The 22,801-nt window shown below is 36.1% G+C and overlaps 1 protein-coding gene across 3 annotated transcripts in view; it reads right to left on the minus strand.

Annotated features, from left to right (window-relative positions):
• Window positions 1-22,801, minus strand: part of LOC131042878 (filament-like plant protein 1) — a 161,144-nt gene that overhangs the window by 82,576 nt on the left and 55,767 nt on the right. For all 3 annotated transcript variants that reach the window (XM_057976207.2, XM_057976208.2, XM_057976209.2), the window contains exon 9: window positions 17,006-17,082. In XM_057976207.2, the coding sequence (XP_057832190.1) occupies window positions 17,006-17,082 (77 nt within the window). The remainder of the gene's footprint in view (window positions 1-17,005; window positions 17,083-22,801) is intronic.

Raw genomic sequence — 22,801 nt, forward strand, 5'->3', positions numbered from 1 at the left:
ATAACTACGAAAATTCAAGCTGGCAGATCGTTTATATTTATATTGAGCACTATTAAAATGAAATTAAAATATAAACAACTTGTAGGCTTGAATTTTCATTGTTTATTAAATTTTAAATGATCTGTAGATTTGAATTTTCCGAGTGTATAATTATAAATTGTGAAAATCCAAGCCTCTGAGTCATTTATATTTCTAACTATAAAATTACTATAATAAAAAAATAAAAAATAAAAAATTCATATAATTTCAACATCCAACATTTTATTGATCTTTGAATCAATACTTTCAGCATAGAAAGGATTTATCCATTATGGTCTCTTTGCTCCTTTAAAAATAAAAAACATATTACACTTCCTTTTTAGTTCAAATGGAACATATTGGCATTAATTTATAGTAGGAGTGCAGAGTAAAGATGATATCAAAACGGTGTAAAAACTAGTGATCTTGTAATGCAGTACTCTACACATTTCCAAATAAATGTCAACTAGAATAAAGAAAACAATAGTGATCTTGTAATGCAGTAGTTTGCACTTTACACATTTCCAAATAAATGTAGATTGGAATAATAAAATCTCCTACAGAATGGCAATATTGGTTAGATGGGCTGCTCTTTGAAGAAGTAATACAGAAGGAAACAAAAAGAATTTTCACCTGCAAATACGACCCAAAACCATGACTCATATGGACTAACATAGAACAGTTCAATAAATATTAACAAAACATGGATAAAGTAGTGATATTTTAAGATCAATGCACCAAAGAAATAAATTATACCTTTTATACAGAAATTTTTCTTTTTTAAAGATTAGGCTGCTAACTAGGGTATTACTGAATTTTTCTGTTGTCTCCCTTTTGCTAGGATTCATTTTAATTTTTTCTAAAAGGAATATTGCTTCCTCAAATATAAAAACTAGTGGCAAACCTAAGAACCCTTGCTAGAAATTTGGAACACAGTCCAATGTGAGGAGAGGTTATTTATATCCACTATACTTAGGATAAGACTAGAGGCAAAAATCAACTCAAATATCACCTTACACAAATCTCTTGTCAAGATGTTACACCATGTACAGCAGCTACTACAAAGGTTAAGGAGGCAAAAGCACTCCTTGCAACATATGACCAAAGAAAAGCAAAGAAAATGAGAACAATAGAGAGAATGATAGCCTCAAACCTATTTTTTTGTTCTACAAGATCAGAGGGAGATATGGGGGTTTTTATTCCACCGGGCCACAAATACTAGGATCAAGCAATGTGGGCAGGACTGGACCCACATTATTAGAATATTTAATTATATTTTAGTCACCTATATTTAGTTCCTTGTTTAATGGTCATTTAGCTTTTTAGTTAATTAGCTTTTAAGCTTTATTTAGCATTTAGCTTTTTCTTTTTAGTTAATTAGCTTTTAAGCTTTATTTAGCATTTAGCTTTTTGGTAGTTCACTTTAAACGACTTGTTCTTAATTTAGAACGTCATCTTGTAATCTCTATATATATGCTTGTATACTGTTGAATAGATTATCCGATTATTGAATCATTCATTCAATTTATTTTTCATGGTATCAGAGCGGGTCGATGGGATTCTTTAAAGTTTGGCGAATTTTTTAATAAAAATTCATGGCCTTCTTTCTAGAATATTTTCCAGATTCTTTTTATTGTTTTTTTATTAAAAAAATGATTTTGCTTTTTTGAAGGCTTTGTGAGGGTTTCGAGGGTTTCCGGTTCATGGGCGAATTTCTATGTGTTGGGCAGCAATTCATGTTTTTTTTAGGATTCTTGAGATTTTCGAGCTTGCAACCTGGAGGTTTTTTTTTGCAGATTGAAAATTTTTCTAGGGTTTCTGCAATTTTCGACTAGGGTTTTGACCCTTCAGTTCAAGTCGAAATTTTATTTTGGTTGCAGATTCTTGATGGGTTTTTCGAGACCTCAACTGGGTCGTCATCAGATTTTTCTGGGTGAATCGTTTTCCATGCCTCAATTTTTGAGCCGTCGGATTTGCATTTTGATTTCAGATTCTTGGTGGGTTTTTCGATAGCTTTTCTGGGTTCGTCTCAGATTTTTGTGGGCGCCTCGTTTTCCGTGCCTCAAATTTTGTGCCAACAAATTTGCCTTGGAATTAAAAAAACAGTCAACGATTTCTGCTAATTCTGTGGACGTCGGGAATTTTGGTGTCTTCTGGGCGTTTATGCTGTACATCCGACCTAGGGTTTCTGCCCCTATTTTTTTTGCGTTTTTTTTTCAAAAAAAATCATCTATATTTTTCTGTTTTTTTACAAAAAAATCAGAAGTTTTTTTAATTTTCTGCAAATTATTATTTTTTTCTGATTTTTTTCAGGAAAAATTTCAGGTTTAAGTTTGCAGAAAATTTTAATTTCTGGGTTTCTTCCAAACCTCGAAATTTGCACCTTAGAATTTGTGTCAGAATTCTCCTCTAGGGTTTCAGATTTATTTGTGCAGTTGCTTCTATTCTGATTTTTGAATCAGATTCTTCTGTCTCATGCTTTCACTCGTTCAACCTCCATTTTTGTGATGGCATCTTTGACCAACATCATGTTGGAACACAGTCAAAAGTTCAACAACTGCCACAACACCTGGAAACAGTGCATGTTCACGATATCTGAATATTGTTGCCTTGATTAGATTGATTTAGGCCAGACCTCGTCTTACAGGTTCCAGGGTTTTCACGATTTTTTCCTGAAAAATTGTCTGTCGGTTTTCTGATTTTTTCCACAAAAAATCATGGGAGGGTTTTCACGATTTTCTTCTCCAAAATTGTTCGCAAGGTTTATAATTTTCCGTTAAAGATTATCTCATCTGTAATCCACGATATTCGCGTAAGATTTTAATTATCTAGGTTTTACCGTTTTTTTCCACAAAAACGATGATTTGTAACCTCAAATTTTTTGGTTTTTCGATTTTCTCCTCAAAATCGTAAATTCTCTTTTCGAGGGTTCCTATTTCAGGGTTTGATGGTTTTTTCCTCAAAATCGTGCTTTGTTGCAGTTAGTTTGGGTCGCACCTGCCAAGGCGAACATCTGCAACCGTGGTATCTTGCAGTCAGTTTTGGAGTTGATACTCTTCTACAAAAGGGTTTGCCGATTTTCCTCAAAATCATGGTTTCAGTTTTCAGTTTGGTTACCCAACGTTAGGTTGGATGGATTCTGGTATTCTTGGTCATTAACACTTTTCAGATCCAGGGAGGGTCTCCACTGCAGCAGAGTGTTCTTTTCATTTGTGATCAAAAGACCTGCAGTGTCTTCTGTAGGGTAGTTAGTAGATAGAATGACCATTAAGGGAGGGTATTAGAATATTTAATTATATTTTAGTCACCTATATTTAGTTCCTTGTTTAATGGTCATTTAGCTTTTTAGTTAATTAGCTTTTAAGCTTTATTTAGCATTTAGCTTTTTCTTTTTAATTAATTAGCTTTTAAGCTTTATTTAGCGTTTAGCTTTTTGGTAGTTCACTTTAAACGACTTGTTCTTAATTTAGAACGTCATCTTGTAATCTCTATATATATGCTTGTATACTGTTGAATAGATTATCAGATTATTGAATCATTCATTCAATTTATTTTTCACACATGAACACTCAGGACAAAGTAGAAGGACCCAGTAACATAGATCTCAACCACTGCAAAGTCATATGGTTGTGTTTTCTTCTTCAAGATATATAGTCATTGGCATAGTTAGCCCATAAATCTTCAATATTAGGCATGTGAGCATGTATCACTCTGAAGTATTTCTACTATAATATCCTTTAAATAAAAAACACTTGCTTGAAAGTTTTGCACACATAGTTTTAGCATCTAGAGTATTGCCACCCCTGTATGGTCCAATTTGTATAGGAAAACTTGCTCCTAACTTGTGTTGCTTCTTGTAAAAATCATGGGAAATTCTCAACTCCTTGTAATACTTTGTAAAGATAACTTGATTACTTAAAATTCAGGTTAGCTTGTATGAATATGAATCAAACTTACAAACCTTGATATATGTGAAGGTAGGAAATTGGACAAACTGATCAGCCCATTTTGAAATGACCATCCTAACATGCTCTGAAATGTAGATGCGGTTCTCATTTTCTAGATCTCTAACTATCAACATTAGGAAGACATTATTGACCCTTTTGAAGTGCTTCATGCTTTCCTAGATAGCAACTGTGCTTATTGCCTAAAATGTGACCTTCTGCATTAATTGTATACAACTTTATAAAAGCCTTGGACTTGAACTAGTGAATAGACCAAACAGGATACCATATGAATGGATTTGGTTTCAAAGAAATTTACCAATTGGACATGAATATTGTTGCGAATGAGATGTTGCCAGTTAATGTATAGAACATTCAACTCTTGAATGTTTGGGCTTATAGCTCCCCAAATAGGATACCATGTGAATGGATTTGGTTTATGAGAAATTTATCAGTCAGGTATGAATACTGTTGCGAATGAGATGTTGACAATTAATGTATCGCTTCCCTTTGTGCATGAGATTGACAATATAGAACATCCAACTCTTGAGCGTTTGGGCTTCGAGCTGCCCAATTACCCTATTCAACGTAGTAATCATCAAGCTCAAGCACCCCTTTGAAATCATTACAATACAATATCGTTAGCAACCAATTAGATCGTTTTAAATGAAGCAAACATTATCATGCAAGTTAAGTCTCCTAAAAGGATTACAATTCTAAGCCTAAATCCAACCTTTAATTCCCAACTTGCATACCACCCAAAATCTTTGGTAAACAACCTCCAAAACATATGCAGTGATAACAAAATGGAATATCCTCATGCAGTGCTCTTCATAGCTTCCCTTGACTCAATTTACCTCCACAAGAACTCTTTCATTGGCACAAACTCCCAAAATGTTGGTGCAAGCAAAAACCAATTCAGAGACCATGCTATGCTTTTACAATGACTCAAATATCATGAAACGTGAACATGATGCCACCCCAGCTTTGTACAAATTACTCTCCAAATCATGAGACACGATAAGAATTTGTGACAAAATGTGACATCTTTTGGAACCCATTAGTGACTTTCACACAGACACGTAGTGAAAAACAAAAATTTAATTGTTACAAGATAGTCCTTGTACCTCTTGGATGTTATTGCATCACTTGATATGGAGGAGCAGGAATTGGAACAAGAAGCTGAGAAAAAAGATACATCTAGTGATCAACCATCTCTTGTCATGTGTTTTCTACCACTTTGTGGGTGTTATTGAAGTGGATGGTATAGCTACAAAATTTTCATTAGGGGCCTTGATAGTGCATCATTAGTGGTGATGGGATCAAGTTTTCTACGCGACGAAGCCGCCCCTAATGGCTCACCAACCATATATGCTTCCCATTTGGAAGCCTCCCTCTCCAAAATAGCTCAGTCATCATTGGTTAACAATAGATCCAAATCAACATTTTGAAGCTATACAATCCAATCTGAATATGGATCTGTTGCGACGTCTTCACACATCGCCCCATTGCAAATGGGGACCCCCACTTTTCGCTTTTTAGAGTAGAAGTTTTGCCTAGTTTCCTAGTGTTTGCCTTTGCCGATGAGAGGGTTTTCTTGACATTTGAATAGTTTCAAGTTGCAAACATTGATACTTTAATGATCCTAAATTTTGTCTAAGTGTTGACCTTTTGAGCGTTAACGTGTTTTTAAACACGCGCATCAGTGATTTTAAAGTGCCAAGGTGTTCACAGACCTTTTGGAGTTGTTTTCTCGCTCCTAAGGTATTATTTAAGTTGGTTTCGCACTTTATTCCAATATTTTCCTAGCGTTTCGTTCTTTTTTTTTGAAAATTAGCCTAAGTCCAGTCTAATTTAATGTTTCTAAGCAACTTTGAGTGGTTAAAATGATTAAATCCTAAGGGAAATCCTTATGCCAAGGGTTAAAGGGTCAAAATCCATGCTAGAGGTGTTTTTCCCCTTACATTCCAGACTACCCAACCCATTCCCCTACTCAAAATCCACACTACACATGGGTTTCCCCTGAAATCCATACTGGCCACTATTTTCCCCCACTGTTTATCCAAACTGCCATCGAATTTCCCCTGGGAGTGCTAAAATATGGCTAAGTGTCAGGATTTATCCAGACTGCCATCGATTTTCCACCAGGAGTGCGGACTGGAGTGCGGACTAAAGTGCGGACAAAGTTAAGGATAATTCCATGCCTGGGTCGATTTTCCACCAAGATTTTTGTGACAACTAAATGAGGATTTTTGCTTGGATTTCTATCCAGACAGAGGTCATTTTTCCCCTTAGAACTTTAGTAAGGATTTTTGTCCGGATTTTTATCCAGACAGGGATCGATTTTCCACTGGGAATATTTTGAAGAGTTTTGAGTCCGGATTTTCATCCAAACTGAGGTCGAATTTCCACCAAGGAGGTATTTTTCCAAGTTAAGTGAGTTTTGAGTATGGATTTTTGTCCAGACACATTGAATTTCCCCTGGGGAGTGATTTTTTGCAAATTGAGTGCATTTTTGTCTAGATTTTTGTCCAAACTCACATCGATTTTCCCCTAGAGGGTTTTTGTGTGCATTTTAATGAAGTTATGCATGGATTTTTGTCCAAGCATGGGTCGAATTTCCCTTTTGGGGTAAATTTTGACACAAATGATTTTTGAAGGGATTTTTCAATCCTAACCTAAGTCGATTTTCCCCTAGAGGCTTGTTTTGATTTAAATTGCAATATCTTAATAAATAAGCCCCATTTAATTGCTTTTAAATAATGATTAATGATTATTTAAAATTTAAAAGCAAAATTTAATAACTTGCAATAATCATTTTAACCTTCTAGAAGCAAGTTAGGGTTTCACCAAGCAAGTATTTATACAAGTATTTTATCCCACATTGCTTGTGTGGTGAAAGTGAGAGGTAAAAGCAAGTATATGAGAGGAGTTTCCAACATTATTTTATTATTATTTCTGCCAGGTGTCTCCATGAAAGCGATTTTTTTCTCCAAGTTGGCGAATTTTTTGCATAGTGCTGAAGTGAAGTGTCGGGTTGAGGATTCTTTCCTCCTCCATTTTTTCCAGCTTGGCTGTTCCAACCTCCATTGTTGCAAATCTGAGCTGCCATTGAAGACATTTTCAGAATTTTGGAATGGCGCCATAGCTGGGAAAATTTCGATTTTTATTTGGGAGTGCTTTGTGTTGTTGTTTGGGGTGATTTTCTTCATGCTTGGTGGCTGCCATTATTTTCAGACCTTGCTGGGCGCCATTGCTGGGAGTGATATGACCTCCATTGTTGGCTGGGAACACATTTTCAGAATTATTTCTTCATTGCCCAGCTCATCCACACTAAGGCGATTTTGGTTAAGGGTTGTTTGGAGGAGTTTTCAGTGCATTTTCAAGGGCTGCCATTGTTGTTACAGTCTGAAACTCCATAGTTGCAGGTTGTCTTCAGACTGATTTTCATTTCCAACCACTTGCCAGCTTGGAAAATTTCACATGGGCGTCATTTCTTATGAGTTTTTTGGGCATTTGGTGGAGCTTCCATTGTTGATCTAAGTCTGAAACTCCATTTTCAGATTTGTCTTCAGACTTAGATATTTTTTACCAGCCCTTTGTTTGTGCCCAGATTTGACAAACTTCACTTTGGGAAGGTGAAATTCATCAAATACAGGTGTTTCCTATGACTGCGACAAGTTTGAATGACTGATTTATTAAAGTTGCAGGTTGTCTTCTGACATTGGGCAGCAATTGTTGGACCTTGGAAGGGTGGCTTCAGACTTTAAGAACTAAAAATCAGACTTTTTCACACCCTTTTCCAAGCATTTTCAGAATTGTGGTATGCTTTCGGGCACCATTTTTGACATTTTTCTGAGTAAACCAGGTTGTCTTCAGACTGAAACTTCATTTCCAGCCACATAGTTGTGCCCAAATGTGACCATTTCTGAGTTTTGAAGGTCAAAATAATTCAAATGCAAGCATGTGACATGGCTGTGACCACTTCCAGCCATTGATATTCATCATTTTCAGAGTGTCTTCAGACTTTCAGAGGTTGTCTTCAGACTTAAGAATCAGAAAATCAGACTTCAATACACCATTTTTTGAGTATTTTCAGACATTGGAGGGCGTATTCAGACTTTGTCCTCAGAAAATCAGACTTTTATTACAACTTTTATATCTAAAATCAGTCACTTTCTGAGTGTTTTCAGACCTCCAAGTGATATTTCCAGACCTGGACATTCATTTTTGGGCTCCAAATACTTGATTTTCTGAGTTTACATGGATGTCTTCAGACTTAGCAATTATGATCAGACTTATCCTAAGTCTGAAAATCGGTTTTCTTAAGGGGAATTTTCCAGACTTTAATCCGGACCTTCATATTTTCCAGAATTGGTGTTGCAATTTTCTAAGACTACCTATCACATGTTTGGACAAATGTCAGGAACAAAGTCCTGATGGTGTCCGGATTTCCACTCCATGGAATGGTGATCTAGTCAACAAAAGATTTTCAAGGAGTCTGGATGAGGGGGGTCGGATTTCCACTACAGGGCGGAATTACAAAGGAAGGAAGTTGTTCAGAGAGGCATCAAATTTCCACCAAGTGAAGAATGGACAAGGATAATGCGGATGGTTTTGAGGAATGATCAATCAATATGCGGATGGATTTCCCACCAAGGTTGAAATCAAGTTTATCAATGGGTGTTTGATTCAATGCTTGTTTGTTTTGCAGGACTGTTACAAGGAAAGGAAGTGCGATGATCGGGGCTTGAAGTGAAGGAGGATGTACGCAATGAGGATAAGGAAGATCAATACTTCAAAGATTGGATGGGGATTTCCGGATAGAGATTCCAAAAGCTGAAGATGAGGACTAGATCAATCATGAAAAAGACTTCACTTTGATGGTGAACAAATGAAGGAAAGCAAGAAATGAAAACAAAGGATTTTACATCAGGAAATCCGAAACTACATCAAAGAACTCCAATATCAAAGTGCGTCAAGGAAGGAAATATTTCAGGATTCCAAGATTGGGAAATTTTCCAAACATAAGGAGGGAACAGTTCATGGAATTCCTTAATATAAGGATGGAATGCAAAGTATCATAAAGGATTCCAAACATTGTGAAGATGAAGAATGTACAAGGCAAATTGATTAAGTGTGCAAGGCAAGCTGAGGTGGCATCCTAATCACCACTCGTTCAATCAAAGGGTACCAAGTCAACATTCATTCAAGGAGGGAATAGGTGACACATGGCGCTACATCAAATATTATTTATCTTACCTACCCTCGTTTCATATTGGCCAATGTAATGGTGGTTGTACAAACCCTAATTAGGGTTTTATCTTGTAATCTCGGCCGTTGATCTTGGATCAATCTTGGCCATCCAATTTGTAAGAGACTCTATATATGCCTCCTTGTCTCTCATTTGTAAAGGAGAGTTTTTGTACAATTGTTGGTATATGTTGCAGCTATTTGAATCCTAATCATTGTTCAATTGTTGGTGATTTTGCTCTTCAAGTGTTGTATTAGCATTCATGGTTCTCAATTCCTCCAAGTTAGATTAGAATTTAGATTAGAATTTATTTTCATGTATGTTAGATTGAGTGGAAGATTTGTTGAATTCATTTGTGTGGAATCCTTAATCCATACCACTAGCCTCTTGCCACTGGTAAGTGCGCCTTGTGTGGTCAACTGGAATTTAAGTAAGCATAACTTCAACTATTACGCGTCTGTTGACAAGCATCAACTTGGATGGTGTCTACGTTTGATGGTGATAGCCTGAAAATCTTTAAGTATACCTTAGACGATTGCACTAAGCTTGTGTCAATACCTGATTGTGAGACCTTGCCTGGTTTGATTCCACTAGATCCATTCATCATTTCCTACATTCCTAGGCTTAGAATAGACTTCCTGAACCCTATTCCTTTTGTCCTTTTTTAGTAAGAAGTAAATCCAGAGCCATATTGATAAATCTTAAGTTGTCAGCACACCTATTCCGCATCATTCATGATAATCCAAACATTTGCGTAAGTCCCCAAAGTGAAACACAACAACTCACATCAACCACTGAACTTACCCACTCGTCAAGACCTGACATGTAGAAACCTTGGAATCACATTAGTTGATCTCATTCTTAGCATCTGAGGTGATTTTGTTCAAGAGAGGGTAAATTACTTTGGTAATTTATTATGTATTGTTATGTGCATAAAAAACACATCAACAGGATCAATGTCATCAAGGTCAAGTGCGTGATGTGTATCCTATCCTTGTACTTTGTTGTCATGCAACCAAATATTGTACTGCACATGGACAAGGTCATTCAAACACTTTTGAGTCATCTTATCACATTTATTTATGTAAATGGCCAAAAAAAACTCCAATTGCACTCACAAACATAAGCACTACAAGGTTGGGATAAAATGTGGAGGGCAAGCTTTTGAAGATTAGGTGTTTTGGCACCATAATCTCCACACCACATATTTGCAAGAAATCAAGATAACATGTATAACTTTGTAAAGCTTTTAGTAAACTTAAAATAAATAGTAAATTAAAATCAAACATCTTTTTTTATGTGGCTACAAAGTGTTTCTCCTACGAATCTAAAAAGTGCACGATAATTATTTCTCCTTCAACCTCTTATAGCTAACTTTGTAGCTCATCAAGTATGAGGTTGTGAAGGCTGTTTATCAACATCCAATCTCTCATTACATGAGTTCAGGCCAAACATAACCTACGTGTTTTCCTTCAGTGAGAGGGAGAAGAAAAACTTGGGGTTCAAATAGTAGGCAATAACATAAATATGTTGGAGGAGTTGTCAATTCCACCTCCAATCAATAATGCACCATACGGGTTCATATTTGGCCTTATTTGACCTATACAAATGTTTAATCGTCTCATTGGCCTTATCCATGACTTCATAAATATACTCCATGGGGTTTTAATCCCCATCCACCAATAAGTATCAAAATTTTGCAAAATCAGCAAGAAGTAAAATTAGAAATAAAATAAAAAAGGAATTGGAGTTTGGAAACTTACCTTGATGATCTCCTCCATGACTTCAGCAAATCTATCATAAAAAATGGTCTCCATGACCTTCTCTACTTTAGCTTTCCTACAATAAGGAATCTCTAACCTCCTTTTGCTAACATACATGTGCTTAAGGCTGCGCAATGAAGTTACCGTACTCAAAAAGGTCAAGAGATTAGTGGCAAAGTGTGTGATCCCTGATTGCACAATCTCCTTGCCATCAATATGCTCTCTCATAAGATTTAGAACCCAGTGTACTTGTAAAATGTACTTTGTGATATTCCTTGTGTTTACCCAATTTAGTTACCTATGTTTTTAAGGAGTAGCTCAAGACGATGTCTACCAGCTGCCACATAACCAACTGCATTGTTATGTTGAAAGTTTGTCATTGATGACAATGTGATTCCTATGCAAACAGCAATCATACAGATCGTGGCATAAACAATATGGCCAATTTATATACAAGGAAGCATTGAAGATAAATTAATACGGCAGCAGTTATAATGAACCAAGACATAGAGTGAGTCTCAAGCTCAATAAATTAATCAACACTAATTCGACCAGCATTAGAAACATTGATTACATGGTCGACTTCCTATGTGAACAGCGAAGGATATACTCAAACATTTGAATAATACAATACGGAAGATCTGATTATCAGTTGATAAAATTTGTTAACAATAGTTTGCAATAATAGTAACCGATGTGTTATCTTAAGAAACAAAACATTTAAGTCTAAGTGATGTGACTGATACATGGAATCGGTGGTAAGAATAACTATCAACTTGTTAAAAGAAGATACACATTTAGTGAGAAGAAATGAATTAATATTAAAAGATACGATTTAAGACAAGAACATTATTAAGAGATGCGATTCATTTTGAAAGGATAGAATTTGTTTATTAAAACAAAAATAAATCAACAGATGTTCTTTAGAAAGAGTCACACTCTTTCCAAGATAAAGAAAAAGATATAAAGGGAAAGAAGAGTGTGTGTTATGTAAGATGATAGAGATATATGCTGCGTATAAAGAGGAAACTCTTTTCTCTGATTTATATCAGACAGAAGTAACAAATAAGATTTCGATTTAATGAATGAAGAGGAGTATATTATGAAGAATTTCTGAGTTTATTATCCTTGATTTTGGACAGAATTGAGTAAGGAATAAAGGCAGATTTATGAGCAGACCTGTAGCTTACATGAAGGCAAATTTATGATCAGACCAGTAGCAGACATAAAGGCAGATTTTTTATCAGACCTTTGGCAGATTGGTGTTGAATATGATATCAGATTGATAAACAAGTTATAACTCTAAATTGAATGAGAGGTTGGTGCCTCTAAATTGAATGAGAGGTTAGTGCCTCTAGTGAGTTGGTGCCCACACAGTGAATGAGGGATTGGTGCCTCTATCAATTGTAAAATCATATATATATATATATACGTACATGTATATGTATATGTAGATTATCATGTTGGCATGTTTCTATATATAGATATATATGTATATATATATATATATATATATATATAGAGAGAGAGAGAGAGAGAAACATGCCAACACAATAATCTACAATTATCGATTGGGGGGCGGTGGGGTGCCGGTTGAAAGACAAAACAGCTTTCTTCTTATGCGAAAAATACCAAGGGATTCCATTATGAGTAATCTCAAGGTTCATCACCCAGATCATGTTGGTCAGCCACTTGATTCATGATGAATTGGGGTCTTGAAACCCTTAGCTACCATGGTCAATGCCCTATAAGGACTTGAAGCAACATTAAACAAAATATTGTTGTAGTACCCAAATTTGGCACATGCGAACTTCACCTCATGGTGCAATTCTCTTCCGTTAAAGGTTGAGCACCAGGAGTTCTATGAGGAAAAAAAATGAACTATGCCTTCCCACACTACCTAATCCTCATATGCATGGCCCAATGGAAGAAAAGCCCACCATATCTTCTAGAGTGTTTGATTCTATAGAATTGTGAAATGTGAGTGAGGCAACCGTTTTCTCTATTGTCCTCTTTTTTCTTCTTTTTTCTTCTTTTTTCTTCTTTTTTAACTCAAATACTGAAAGAAGAGCTATCACCTCATGTTGCACCTCCAAAGTTGCTTTAGTACATAGGGTAACATCTTGGCAAGGAACCTATGCAATGTGATATTTTTCCTAAGTTACCGGTTCGGGTTCGGGCACCGGTTCGGGTTCGAAGAACCCGGTACACCGGTATGGCAAAATTTTGAAAAGGGGTTTGGGTTCGTTTGGGTTCGTTAGTACAAAAACATGTAAATTATATATATATGCAGCCTATAAGCATGAATTAAGATTAGCATGTCACATAGCATCATATAAACAACAAAACCAACATAAACTTGTAATCATAGCATCATGATCATACCATAACAGCATCATATACATCAAGTTTAATATCAAAATGATAAAATATTCAAGTATCATTGTTTCAACTTTCAACAATTTAAAGTTTGATCATCAAATGGATTCTCTAATGGGGGTTTGGGGCAACGCCCCCAACGGGGTCAAGGGGCAGCGCCCCTTGCGGGGGTCTGGGGGCAGTGCCCCCAGCGGGGTCGAGGGGCAGTGCCCCCAGCGGGGTCGAGGGGCAGCGCCCCTCGCAGGGTCCCGGGGTCAACATCAAATTACAACCTTCAAACCCACACAGAACTCCATGGCGTGCATCAATTTTCTGCTTTTTTAAGACGTCAAGAACAAGGCCAAAGAAGTCGAAATTCTGATCAAGGTGCATTCTCCCGTACGGGAATTGTGTTTTCTGACTTGTTCTTTCGTACAGACTTGTGCTTCTCTCTTGGTTGTATGATGCATAGGTGTGTGGCTTGAGACATAGGGTCATTTTAATTTTTTATGTGGTGGAATTGAAAAATAAATAAATTTTGCAAAAAAAAAATCCATTTTTGGGTTGTCAGACCCCTGGGTTCGACTTGGGTCCTCCTGGGTTTGACCCTGGGTCCTCTTGGGTTCGCCCTAGTTCGAACCAGGCCTGTGAACCACGAACCCTGTCCGAACCACAGGCGAACCGGACCCGAACCTCGAACCCAGACCGTACCGGACCAGTACCAGGGGTCTAGGGGGCTGAACCCGGTAACTCAGTATTTTTCTAATGAAGATTGTACACCAAGAGTGTTACGACAAAGAAAAAAAAACTATAGCTGCCCATACTACCTAACCCTCGTATTCATAGCTCAATGGAAGAAGAGTTCCCCATATCTTCTCCAATGTTTCACCCTATAGAATTATGAAATGTGGGTGAGGCTCCCATTGCCCTTGTTGTCTTATTTTTCTGCTTTTTCTTTTTGCTCAAATGTTGAAAGGAGAGCTCTCACCTCATTCTAAACCTCTAGATTTGCTTTCGTACATGGCCTAACATCTCAATAAGGACCCTGTGCAAGGTGATATTTTACAGCAATGGTTGCAAATAAGTTAATAACCATTCCTTTTTCTGGACCTTTTATCCCCTATTTCCAACAAGGGTCCTTAGGTTTGCCACTTTTCTTAATTGTAGTTGTGGATGTCAATATTCTATTCTAAAAATGAAAATCAAGTTTGGCAAAAGAGAAATAGCCAGAAAAAAATTAATAATATAGGCATAGCTCAAAATAAAATTATCATTCACACGCTCTCCTTGTTAAATTTAATCTTTTTAATGGTGACAAATAGCCAAAAGCCCATGGCAACAGTTTTTAAAATTTCAAATTATCCTTGTGCAATAGGTTCATCGTCACATAAAAAAATAAGCCATATTTGAATTTTCTATTAACTTTAGTTTATATTCTTCTTTATGACAAGTGCTTTTGGAACCTATTTGACATATGAAACAGCCATTTTACATTTTGAGCAAGATTCAGTGATGACTTCTATAAAAAAATTGTATTCTACACAGTTAAATTCTATAATTGTTGTTCAGGATATAATGCAGACTAGAATTTGACTACAAACATTGAAAGCGATGTATTAACAATTTCATTAACAAATGCCATGATTTGCCAACTTGTTAAGGATATCTAGAAGTAGCAGTAATATTTTATATATTAAGGGATGAGATCTACCTTTGTCATTTTATGAGCACTTAATAGCCTCTTGCTGTACTAACATATAAGGCTTTCATTCTTTTTGCCATTTCTAGGCAAAATTTGATATATTTATGTTTGCATTTTGATGTCTTTTCCCTAATGGTTAGTTGTTTGTGTTGGTGTTCGAAATAAGCCACACCCGGACCGACGATGGACTGGTCCAAGAGGGGCCAGTAGCTCAGTGGTAGAGCACTCCAGTAGCGTATGGAAGGTCCTAGGTTCGAGTCATAGCTGGTCCATGTCTCAACATGGTATCAGAGCCAGGTCCAGGCTAGGAGCCCCAAGCACACGAGAGGTGTGGCTTAAGGGGGGGGTGTTGGTGTTGGAAATAAGCCACACCTGGACCAACGATGGACTGGTGTGTCATTTTATGAGCACTTAATAGCCTCTTGCTGTACTAACATATAAGGCTTTTATTCTTTTTGCCATTTCTAGGCAAAATTTGACATATTTATGTTTGCATTTTGATGTTTTTTCCCTAATGGTTAGTTGTTTGTGTTGGTGTTGGAAATAAGCCACACCCGGACCAACGATGGACTGGTCCAAGAGGGGCCAGTAGCTCAGTGGTAGAGCACTCCAGCATCGTATGGAAGGTCCTAGGTTCGAGTCCTAGCTGGTCCATGTCTCAACATGGTATCAGAGCCAGGTCCAAGCTAGGAGCCCCAAGCACACGAGAGGTGTGGCTTAAGGGGGGCTGTTGGTGTTGGAAATAAGCCACACCTGGACCGACGATGTACTGGTCCAAGAGGGGCCAGTAGCTCAGTGGTAGAGCACTCCAGCAGCTTATGGAAGGTCCTAAAATTCGAGTCCTAGCTGGTCCATGTGTCAACAGTTTGCTATTAACACATATTACTGAACTAGTAGTAACTGATAACACATTCAATTTATAAAATAGAGCACAAACCCCCTATTTAATTTTAAATTTTTGAAATGTATTTCTTTGCAATCCTCATGGTGTTCACAGTCACAACTCGCATATTTGTATTTCTTTGATAACATATTAGTGATACGAGAAGTCAAGGTCATGACTCACATATATTCATTGACACACATACCCCTCACAGCATGTGAATATTGAAATGGTGAAAGTTTTTACCCTCACAATGTCTGAAACAGCTCAAAGTTGTGGTGTCTCAAATGGTCAAAGCGCTCAACAACAACGTCTAAAAATGGTGAAAATTAAATGATGAAATCGCATCACATTTTATTAGTTTATTTGGGCGAGTCAAACCCTAACTTGCAATTTTTTGATGAGTTTCGATGATTTTTTGGCCTAAAATTGCAACCGGTGTTTGCAATAACTCGTTGTCAAGTATTTCTACAAGTCACTTGGCAACAATTTTGACTTGCAATCACTCACGAGCTGTACAAGCAATGGCAAAGTTTTTAATCTATGGTTTCAGTTGAAATCTTTTATTCATATAAAAACCTTGTTTGTGAGAGAATTACCTGTTAGCTCTTGTGTTCAACCTCTAAGAACCAAAAAGATAAGTCAAAGTTTTATTTTTAGTTTTTTCTTTTACACAAAAACACAGTGATGTTGTTGTAAAGCGTGCATAATTGTGAAATGCGTTTAGATCTTAGGGTTTAGGAGCAGTGTTGAGTTTTTTGGGAGCTTCCACTGCTGTTGCATTTTCTGTTGTCTCAGAAGAGACAAATCAAAAAAACTAATACAGTCCAATTAACTATATTTCAGTCATGGAAAGACCATTAATATAATTTCTCAATGATAAATCATACAGCAAAGTCTATTTTTTTATTTAAATTACTAAGATTCTCTGCAAATTTACCATTCCATGTGTATATTTTCAAAGAAAAAAATTTCACATGCGTGGATTGACAAGCCTTGGCATATAATTCAATCAAAAATTCAAAGAAATGTTTTTAAGCATAAAACAGCAGTGATCGTCAACCAATAATGAATCCTACAAACCTGTTATCTGCAATTTGCTTTTCTGCCTTTGTTGTTGAAACAGAAAGAGATTCTGCCAAAAGCCTTAGCTTATCTACCTGTAGAATGATTGCATGCACAAGCACATAGAACTCAATTAGAACTTTTTGAGACTATCCTTGGAATTTAGTTGCAATCTTAAATGTGCATTGCAAAGATATTTAAAAGATTAATACAGACAATCATAAAGTATTGACATCTGCTTATGATGATTAGAATTATATACTGGAAGCCTTTGTGCCATGCTTCGCTTTCTATTATAATTTGCTCCAAATGCCTAAATGTTTCCCATTACAGCAACTTAACGTCACTAAGCTAGTGTTGTGGATTGCTCTTACAGAAAAACATATAAAAGCCTATAAACACAATGCAATACTTTGGTACTAATTTGATTGTATATTTTTCAAGAAATTGTATTACCCTCAATCAACTCTCATGGCAGATTTTAATTTGAAAGATTCACAGGAAAGCCACAAACAATCAAAATATTGAGATGTAATGGGTAGATTCTTTTCCTGAGGTTTCATAAGTAATTGATTATTTCTATCAAGATTAGACTGCACACCCTCTACCTAACTCATAATAATTGATAACAAAGGGAGATAAAAAAGAAAATATAAGTATTATGTTGATAAGGTAATATATAAAGGAGATATTGATTACAACATATTGGGATGTCATATATATGGACATTTAAAAGGTAATCTCTCATGAGACACCCATGCATTATAGTTAATTAGTTAATTAAGTCTATAACAAATCCACAGCACTTGAGATGCTTTTTACTTGAAATTATTGGAAGAGAAAGATGCTTATCCATAAAATATTTATTTTGTTGAAGTGTGTCTTCACTAGATGAATATTTATTTTTCCGTAAATGCTTGGATATTGCAAAATCCAATATGAAATGCTGGTGACCCTACCTAAAATATTTTCTCTGAGACAGTAAAAGTTTAATTAGTGAATGTCTCAATTCCCAAAGCGTGCATTGTTTATCTTGGCAAAAAAATTGTTAAAACGACTTTGAAGATTCATTAAGAACATATTTAATTTTTGTTATTTATCAAAACGAAGAAATATATCATTAAAGGTTTTTGATGGAGCCATTCCCAACCATGACATCAAAACCCTGTTGTAGGATAAACAAATAAAACAAGTGTTTCAACCAATGACATGTCAATAAAATTATAGATGCTTCCTGAATCAATCACATTTATTTCACACAACTCATCATTACTCAATATACCCAACTTTTGCTTGAATTCAGCAACTCATCAAAACTTGAAAAATTAAAAAAATCATCTGAAAACATAAATCCCATGCAAAAGAGAGTTATATAACATATTTAATGAGTTTGCAGAATGTGGAGAAGTGTTTTCTATTAGAATTGAATAAAAAATAATACAATATCACATCAAATTCTCACCATGCGAATACAAAGAATAATATGATATGAATCTCATGATGATTAAAAATAATCATCAAAAACTACAATCCCATCAAGTTACAACAATTTATAATTTTCCTTCCCATCATCCTCAACCATGATGTCATCTAATTCAACACCACCTATTAGGCTATTTCTACTCCTTTTGCGCCTTATTTACTTCCTTTTCAATATCAACAATCTTGTCTTCTATGAAATGGACTCCTCATCTTGGAAAATATAGTTGCCATATGGCTCCATGCAACCCAAGCCAATTGTCTCACGATTATCTAATCACTCCAACCGTTTTGAGAGAAGATGAAATGGCCATCAAGAATGGCGACATGGCAAACACTGTAGCTGTAATGTGAGACTGTCTAATGAAGAACAACATGGAAACTTATGAATATATGATTAGTGAAAATGAGAATTTGTTCTCCCCAAAGCAGTTGGAGAGATCCCAGGAGGTCATTGAGACCATTAGGGTCCTGGTCTTCTCTCTCTACTGAAATCATTCTATCTTTTTTCTCTTAGTTTTAATGGAAAGGACGCTACCCCCATGATAGCAATTTGCTTTTATATATATATATATAACTGGTATGCAACCTATTTAAGGACATTGTCGGATATAGTGGAAAATTCGGTCAGATTGTCTAGACTCTAAAAACAGAAATAGTAGATCAAAGGGAATTAGAAGTTCTCCTACATATATAACCTGTATTCATCAAATAAGAGCAAAAGTTTTTATATATAAAACCTGCATTCATCAAGGAATTGTATCAGATCAGTTATACACAATCTCCAACAGCAGACTTAGATCTAATAACCTGTAAATGGCAGACTTGTGATCTAGCAAGTAATTGGTATGCAATATGAGGGTCTTGCTTAACATATAATCTCATATGTAGTATTAAGATAATTAAGAATGGGAATTGCTAATCCATCTAGACTCTTGTAGACTTATAATTATGTATTTAATCAATTTATTCTCCTACAAACAACCATGTAGGGGTTGGCAAGCTGATATGTGAAGTTCCCAAGTACTTCCTAACCAAAAACACCGATCCTATTGTAGAACGAATTTCTGAAATTTTGTTTGTTTTCTGATTTTTTATTTTTTTTTAATTATGAATTGCAATTGAAATGATGCTGGGAACAAAGATACTCAACAAGAAATAATAATGATAAGCTATAACTAAAAACTTAATTTATGACTAATACAATGACATGCATACCAGGAAATTAAGAATTAACATTGTATTGTGATTCCAGAAGTTGCAGGCGGCTGTATCAGATCTGATCATGAGCTTTTCTTGCAGCAAATTATGATCCTTCCTCCTCAAAAACCACGCCAATAACCTTCCATGTATTACGCGCCAACTTTGACAGAAAAATAAGCCTAAAAAGCTAGGCGATTTGCCTAGAATGATCACGCCTAGAGCAAATAATGGTACGGCTGGGGATAGGAAGCCTGTACGGCCTGAAACAATTGTGCCCAGCAATGAATTAACACGTCTCTAGGAGAAATCTGCCTTCTGCAGTGAAATTCAGTTCAAACCCTTAATGATTCTTCACAACTATGCTCTGTTTTGACTTCTGAATGAAGCCAAACTCACAGGCAAACCTTCAGGAGATATTTCACACCCTCAGATTGCAGAAACACTGAAAAATGATCGTTCTCCAATGTCAAACAGCTCTGGAAATGCGGAAACCCTTGGTTTCTCTCCTCCAAACGCCAAGAAGTCGTGAAAAGAGATTATCAAATGCTCAAAAGATGAAATCGATTTCTCTTGGCTGCCTTATATATTTCTTCCAAGAAGTCGATCCCTCCAAAAAGACATTTAATTTGCATTTATTATATTATAAGCCTACACTTTAATATTAAAAAAACAAACTCCTAGCTATAGGCGTCCAAACAATTAATTAAATGACCCCCTTTTTATGATAAATGGATCCTTGAGTTATAAAGTGCAAATATAACTTTATGATAATAATTATTATGAAAGTTACCTTTAATAATAATTAAACATTATAACTTAAGCAAAAGTTCATACTTCACCAAACCAACTGAACAATGGGATCAACACTGCCAATCATAATAAATTCAGGTGCCCTGCTATAAATAGTAACTCTGAACTCTCGTGACCCCAAGGACTTACTATAAATAGTAATTATAAGAAACTGAGCCCTGAAACCTCTGCAAAGGCCAAGCCTGAGTCAACTGAACTCTGGAGAAGAAATAAACCATTCACTGACTAGGTCTCTGCCACAAGGGACCCTCTATCCAATCCCATTAGCCTACAAGGGTCAACTGATAGGCTAATCCTGCTGACAATTGTAGTCTAACTAGGAGGGGACATTACATGATATGATTGGGAAATCAGATATGGGTTCCCCCTCTAAGTAGGCTACCCAAAGTTAGATGGAATTGTCTTGGTTGGATGGTCCTGCCACTTGTGGGCCAAGGGGTCAAGTTGTCTTGGTTGGATGCTCTGCGCCCTTGGTCTTAGTTGTGGCGAATGGTTCCAGGCACCCTTTGTGTTATCCTCTCCAATCCATACGATGGTTGCTTGAAGGAAGTGAAGGAAGCAATCATGTAAAGGTTAGTAAGGAAACATGGTTGAGAAAGCAGATACGGGTTCCCCCTCTAAGTAGACCACCCCAAGTTGGATGTACTAGAGGTCTTGCCACTTGAGGGCCAAGGGGTCAAGTTGTCTAGGTTGGATGCTCCGAGCCCTTGGGCTTAGTTGCGGTGAATGGTTCTGGGCGCTCAATCGTGCTTTCCTCTCAATTCCCTACAATGGTTGATTCTTGGAAATGCAACTATAAATTAGATCTTGACAAGTTATGTTATTTAACTTAAATATGTATTTGATTATTAATGCGATTGATTATATATGCATTTATATGTTATTGGATTCCTAACCTTATGGAAATAATTGGCCTTATGAATTATATTTCAAATGTTAACATTTTTGCAAGGGTTAAACAAATATTTATGTTGGAAAGGAAATTGTTAATTGGTAAGTTGTATCTTAATGAACTATATTTCTTATATTATTTGAACTTGTGATTTTAGGGCAAGATTTAGGAACATCCCTAAAAGGAGACATTACATAAAAACTACAATTTGATGTTTGGTCATCAAAGGGTATGATTAACACATTCCCCTTTAATGAAACTCTTAACAAATAAAAAGTAGGCAAGATGATGTGCAATGGAACATGATGTGAAATACTATTTTGCAGAATGTTATTTACATTCTTATATTACTGGAAACTTGCTACGGCTGCTGTCAATGGAAGACAAGAAAAGATACAATCTTAAAAAACCTGCTAAAAGTGTTTGTAATGGCAGCCAAACAATGAAAACTGTGTTAAACCAGCAATGAACTCTACAAGGCACTTGGAAGTGGCACAAACTGTCAAAAACAGCTCCCACTTATGGTGCCTTTCCAAACTAAACCTCTTTACAATCTGCTAAACCCTTGCTCTGAAATTGATGACCTTGAAAGACAATGTGAACATGACAGAAGTTGTCATGGCGTGCTATTGGTTATTAAATGCCATTTTTCAACTTCTTGTCACACTCCATTATGCCTTGATCTTCTACTGTTCAAATTTCTGACATGCTCCTCTACCTTTCTAGGTCAATTTAAAAACTTGTACAAAATGCATTATGGCACACTCTGGAGCATCAATTGTCCTCTTTTCACTTAACAAGTTTTATGTTCAAAACCCCTCAAGGAAGCTCCTGAGTATTAAGGACACTTTTGTGTTTCAAAAACTTGAGAAAATCCTTTGTGATGTGCTCCAAGGACGCATTTGACCAGTTTTCACTTTATCTGCTTTCTGTCCACAAACATGGCATGCTTCTCTGCGCAAAATGGGCACTTTTTCACTTGGAAAAACTCATCCAAACTTTATTCTGGCGCACTCCATGAGGGGGTTTATAATAAGATCTCACTCCTTATCATCAAGGGTTTTCACTTTTTTATTATAGGACCTAACTCCTCCAAGTTTGTATGATCACATACCATAATATGTAATCCTTAAACCTTGAAGTTTTGACATTATACTTATAAAGAATGATCACAAATTGAGGCAAAGGTCGAGCTGCTCTAAATGTCCCCTTTAAAGAAATCTTCAGAACTCCCAACTCTGCCCCCTCCACTCCAATTCCTAATTTCTCCACCACAGCAACCTTGTTATTTATTAAGATTCGCCAACCATGGAACTATTGTTATATTCCTTTGTTGTTCCCTATTTATTATTCTGCCAATCTCAAATCTCCCAAATCCATCATGACTCTCTAATCTTGAATATAGTTCCTGAACAACAGTATACCCTTGC

The sequence above is a fragment of the Cryptomeria japonica genome, chromosome 1 (genome assembly GCF_030272615.1).
Source record: "Cryptomeria japonica chromosome 1, Sugi_1.0, whole genome shotgun sequence".
Classification (NCBI taxonomy): Eukaryota; Viridiplantae; Streptophyta; class Pinopsida; order Cupressales; family Cupressaceae; genus Cryptomeria; species Cryptomeria japonica.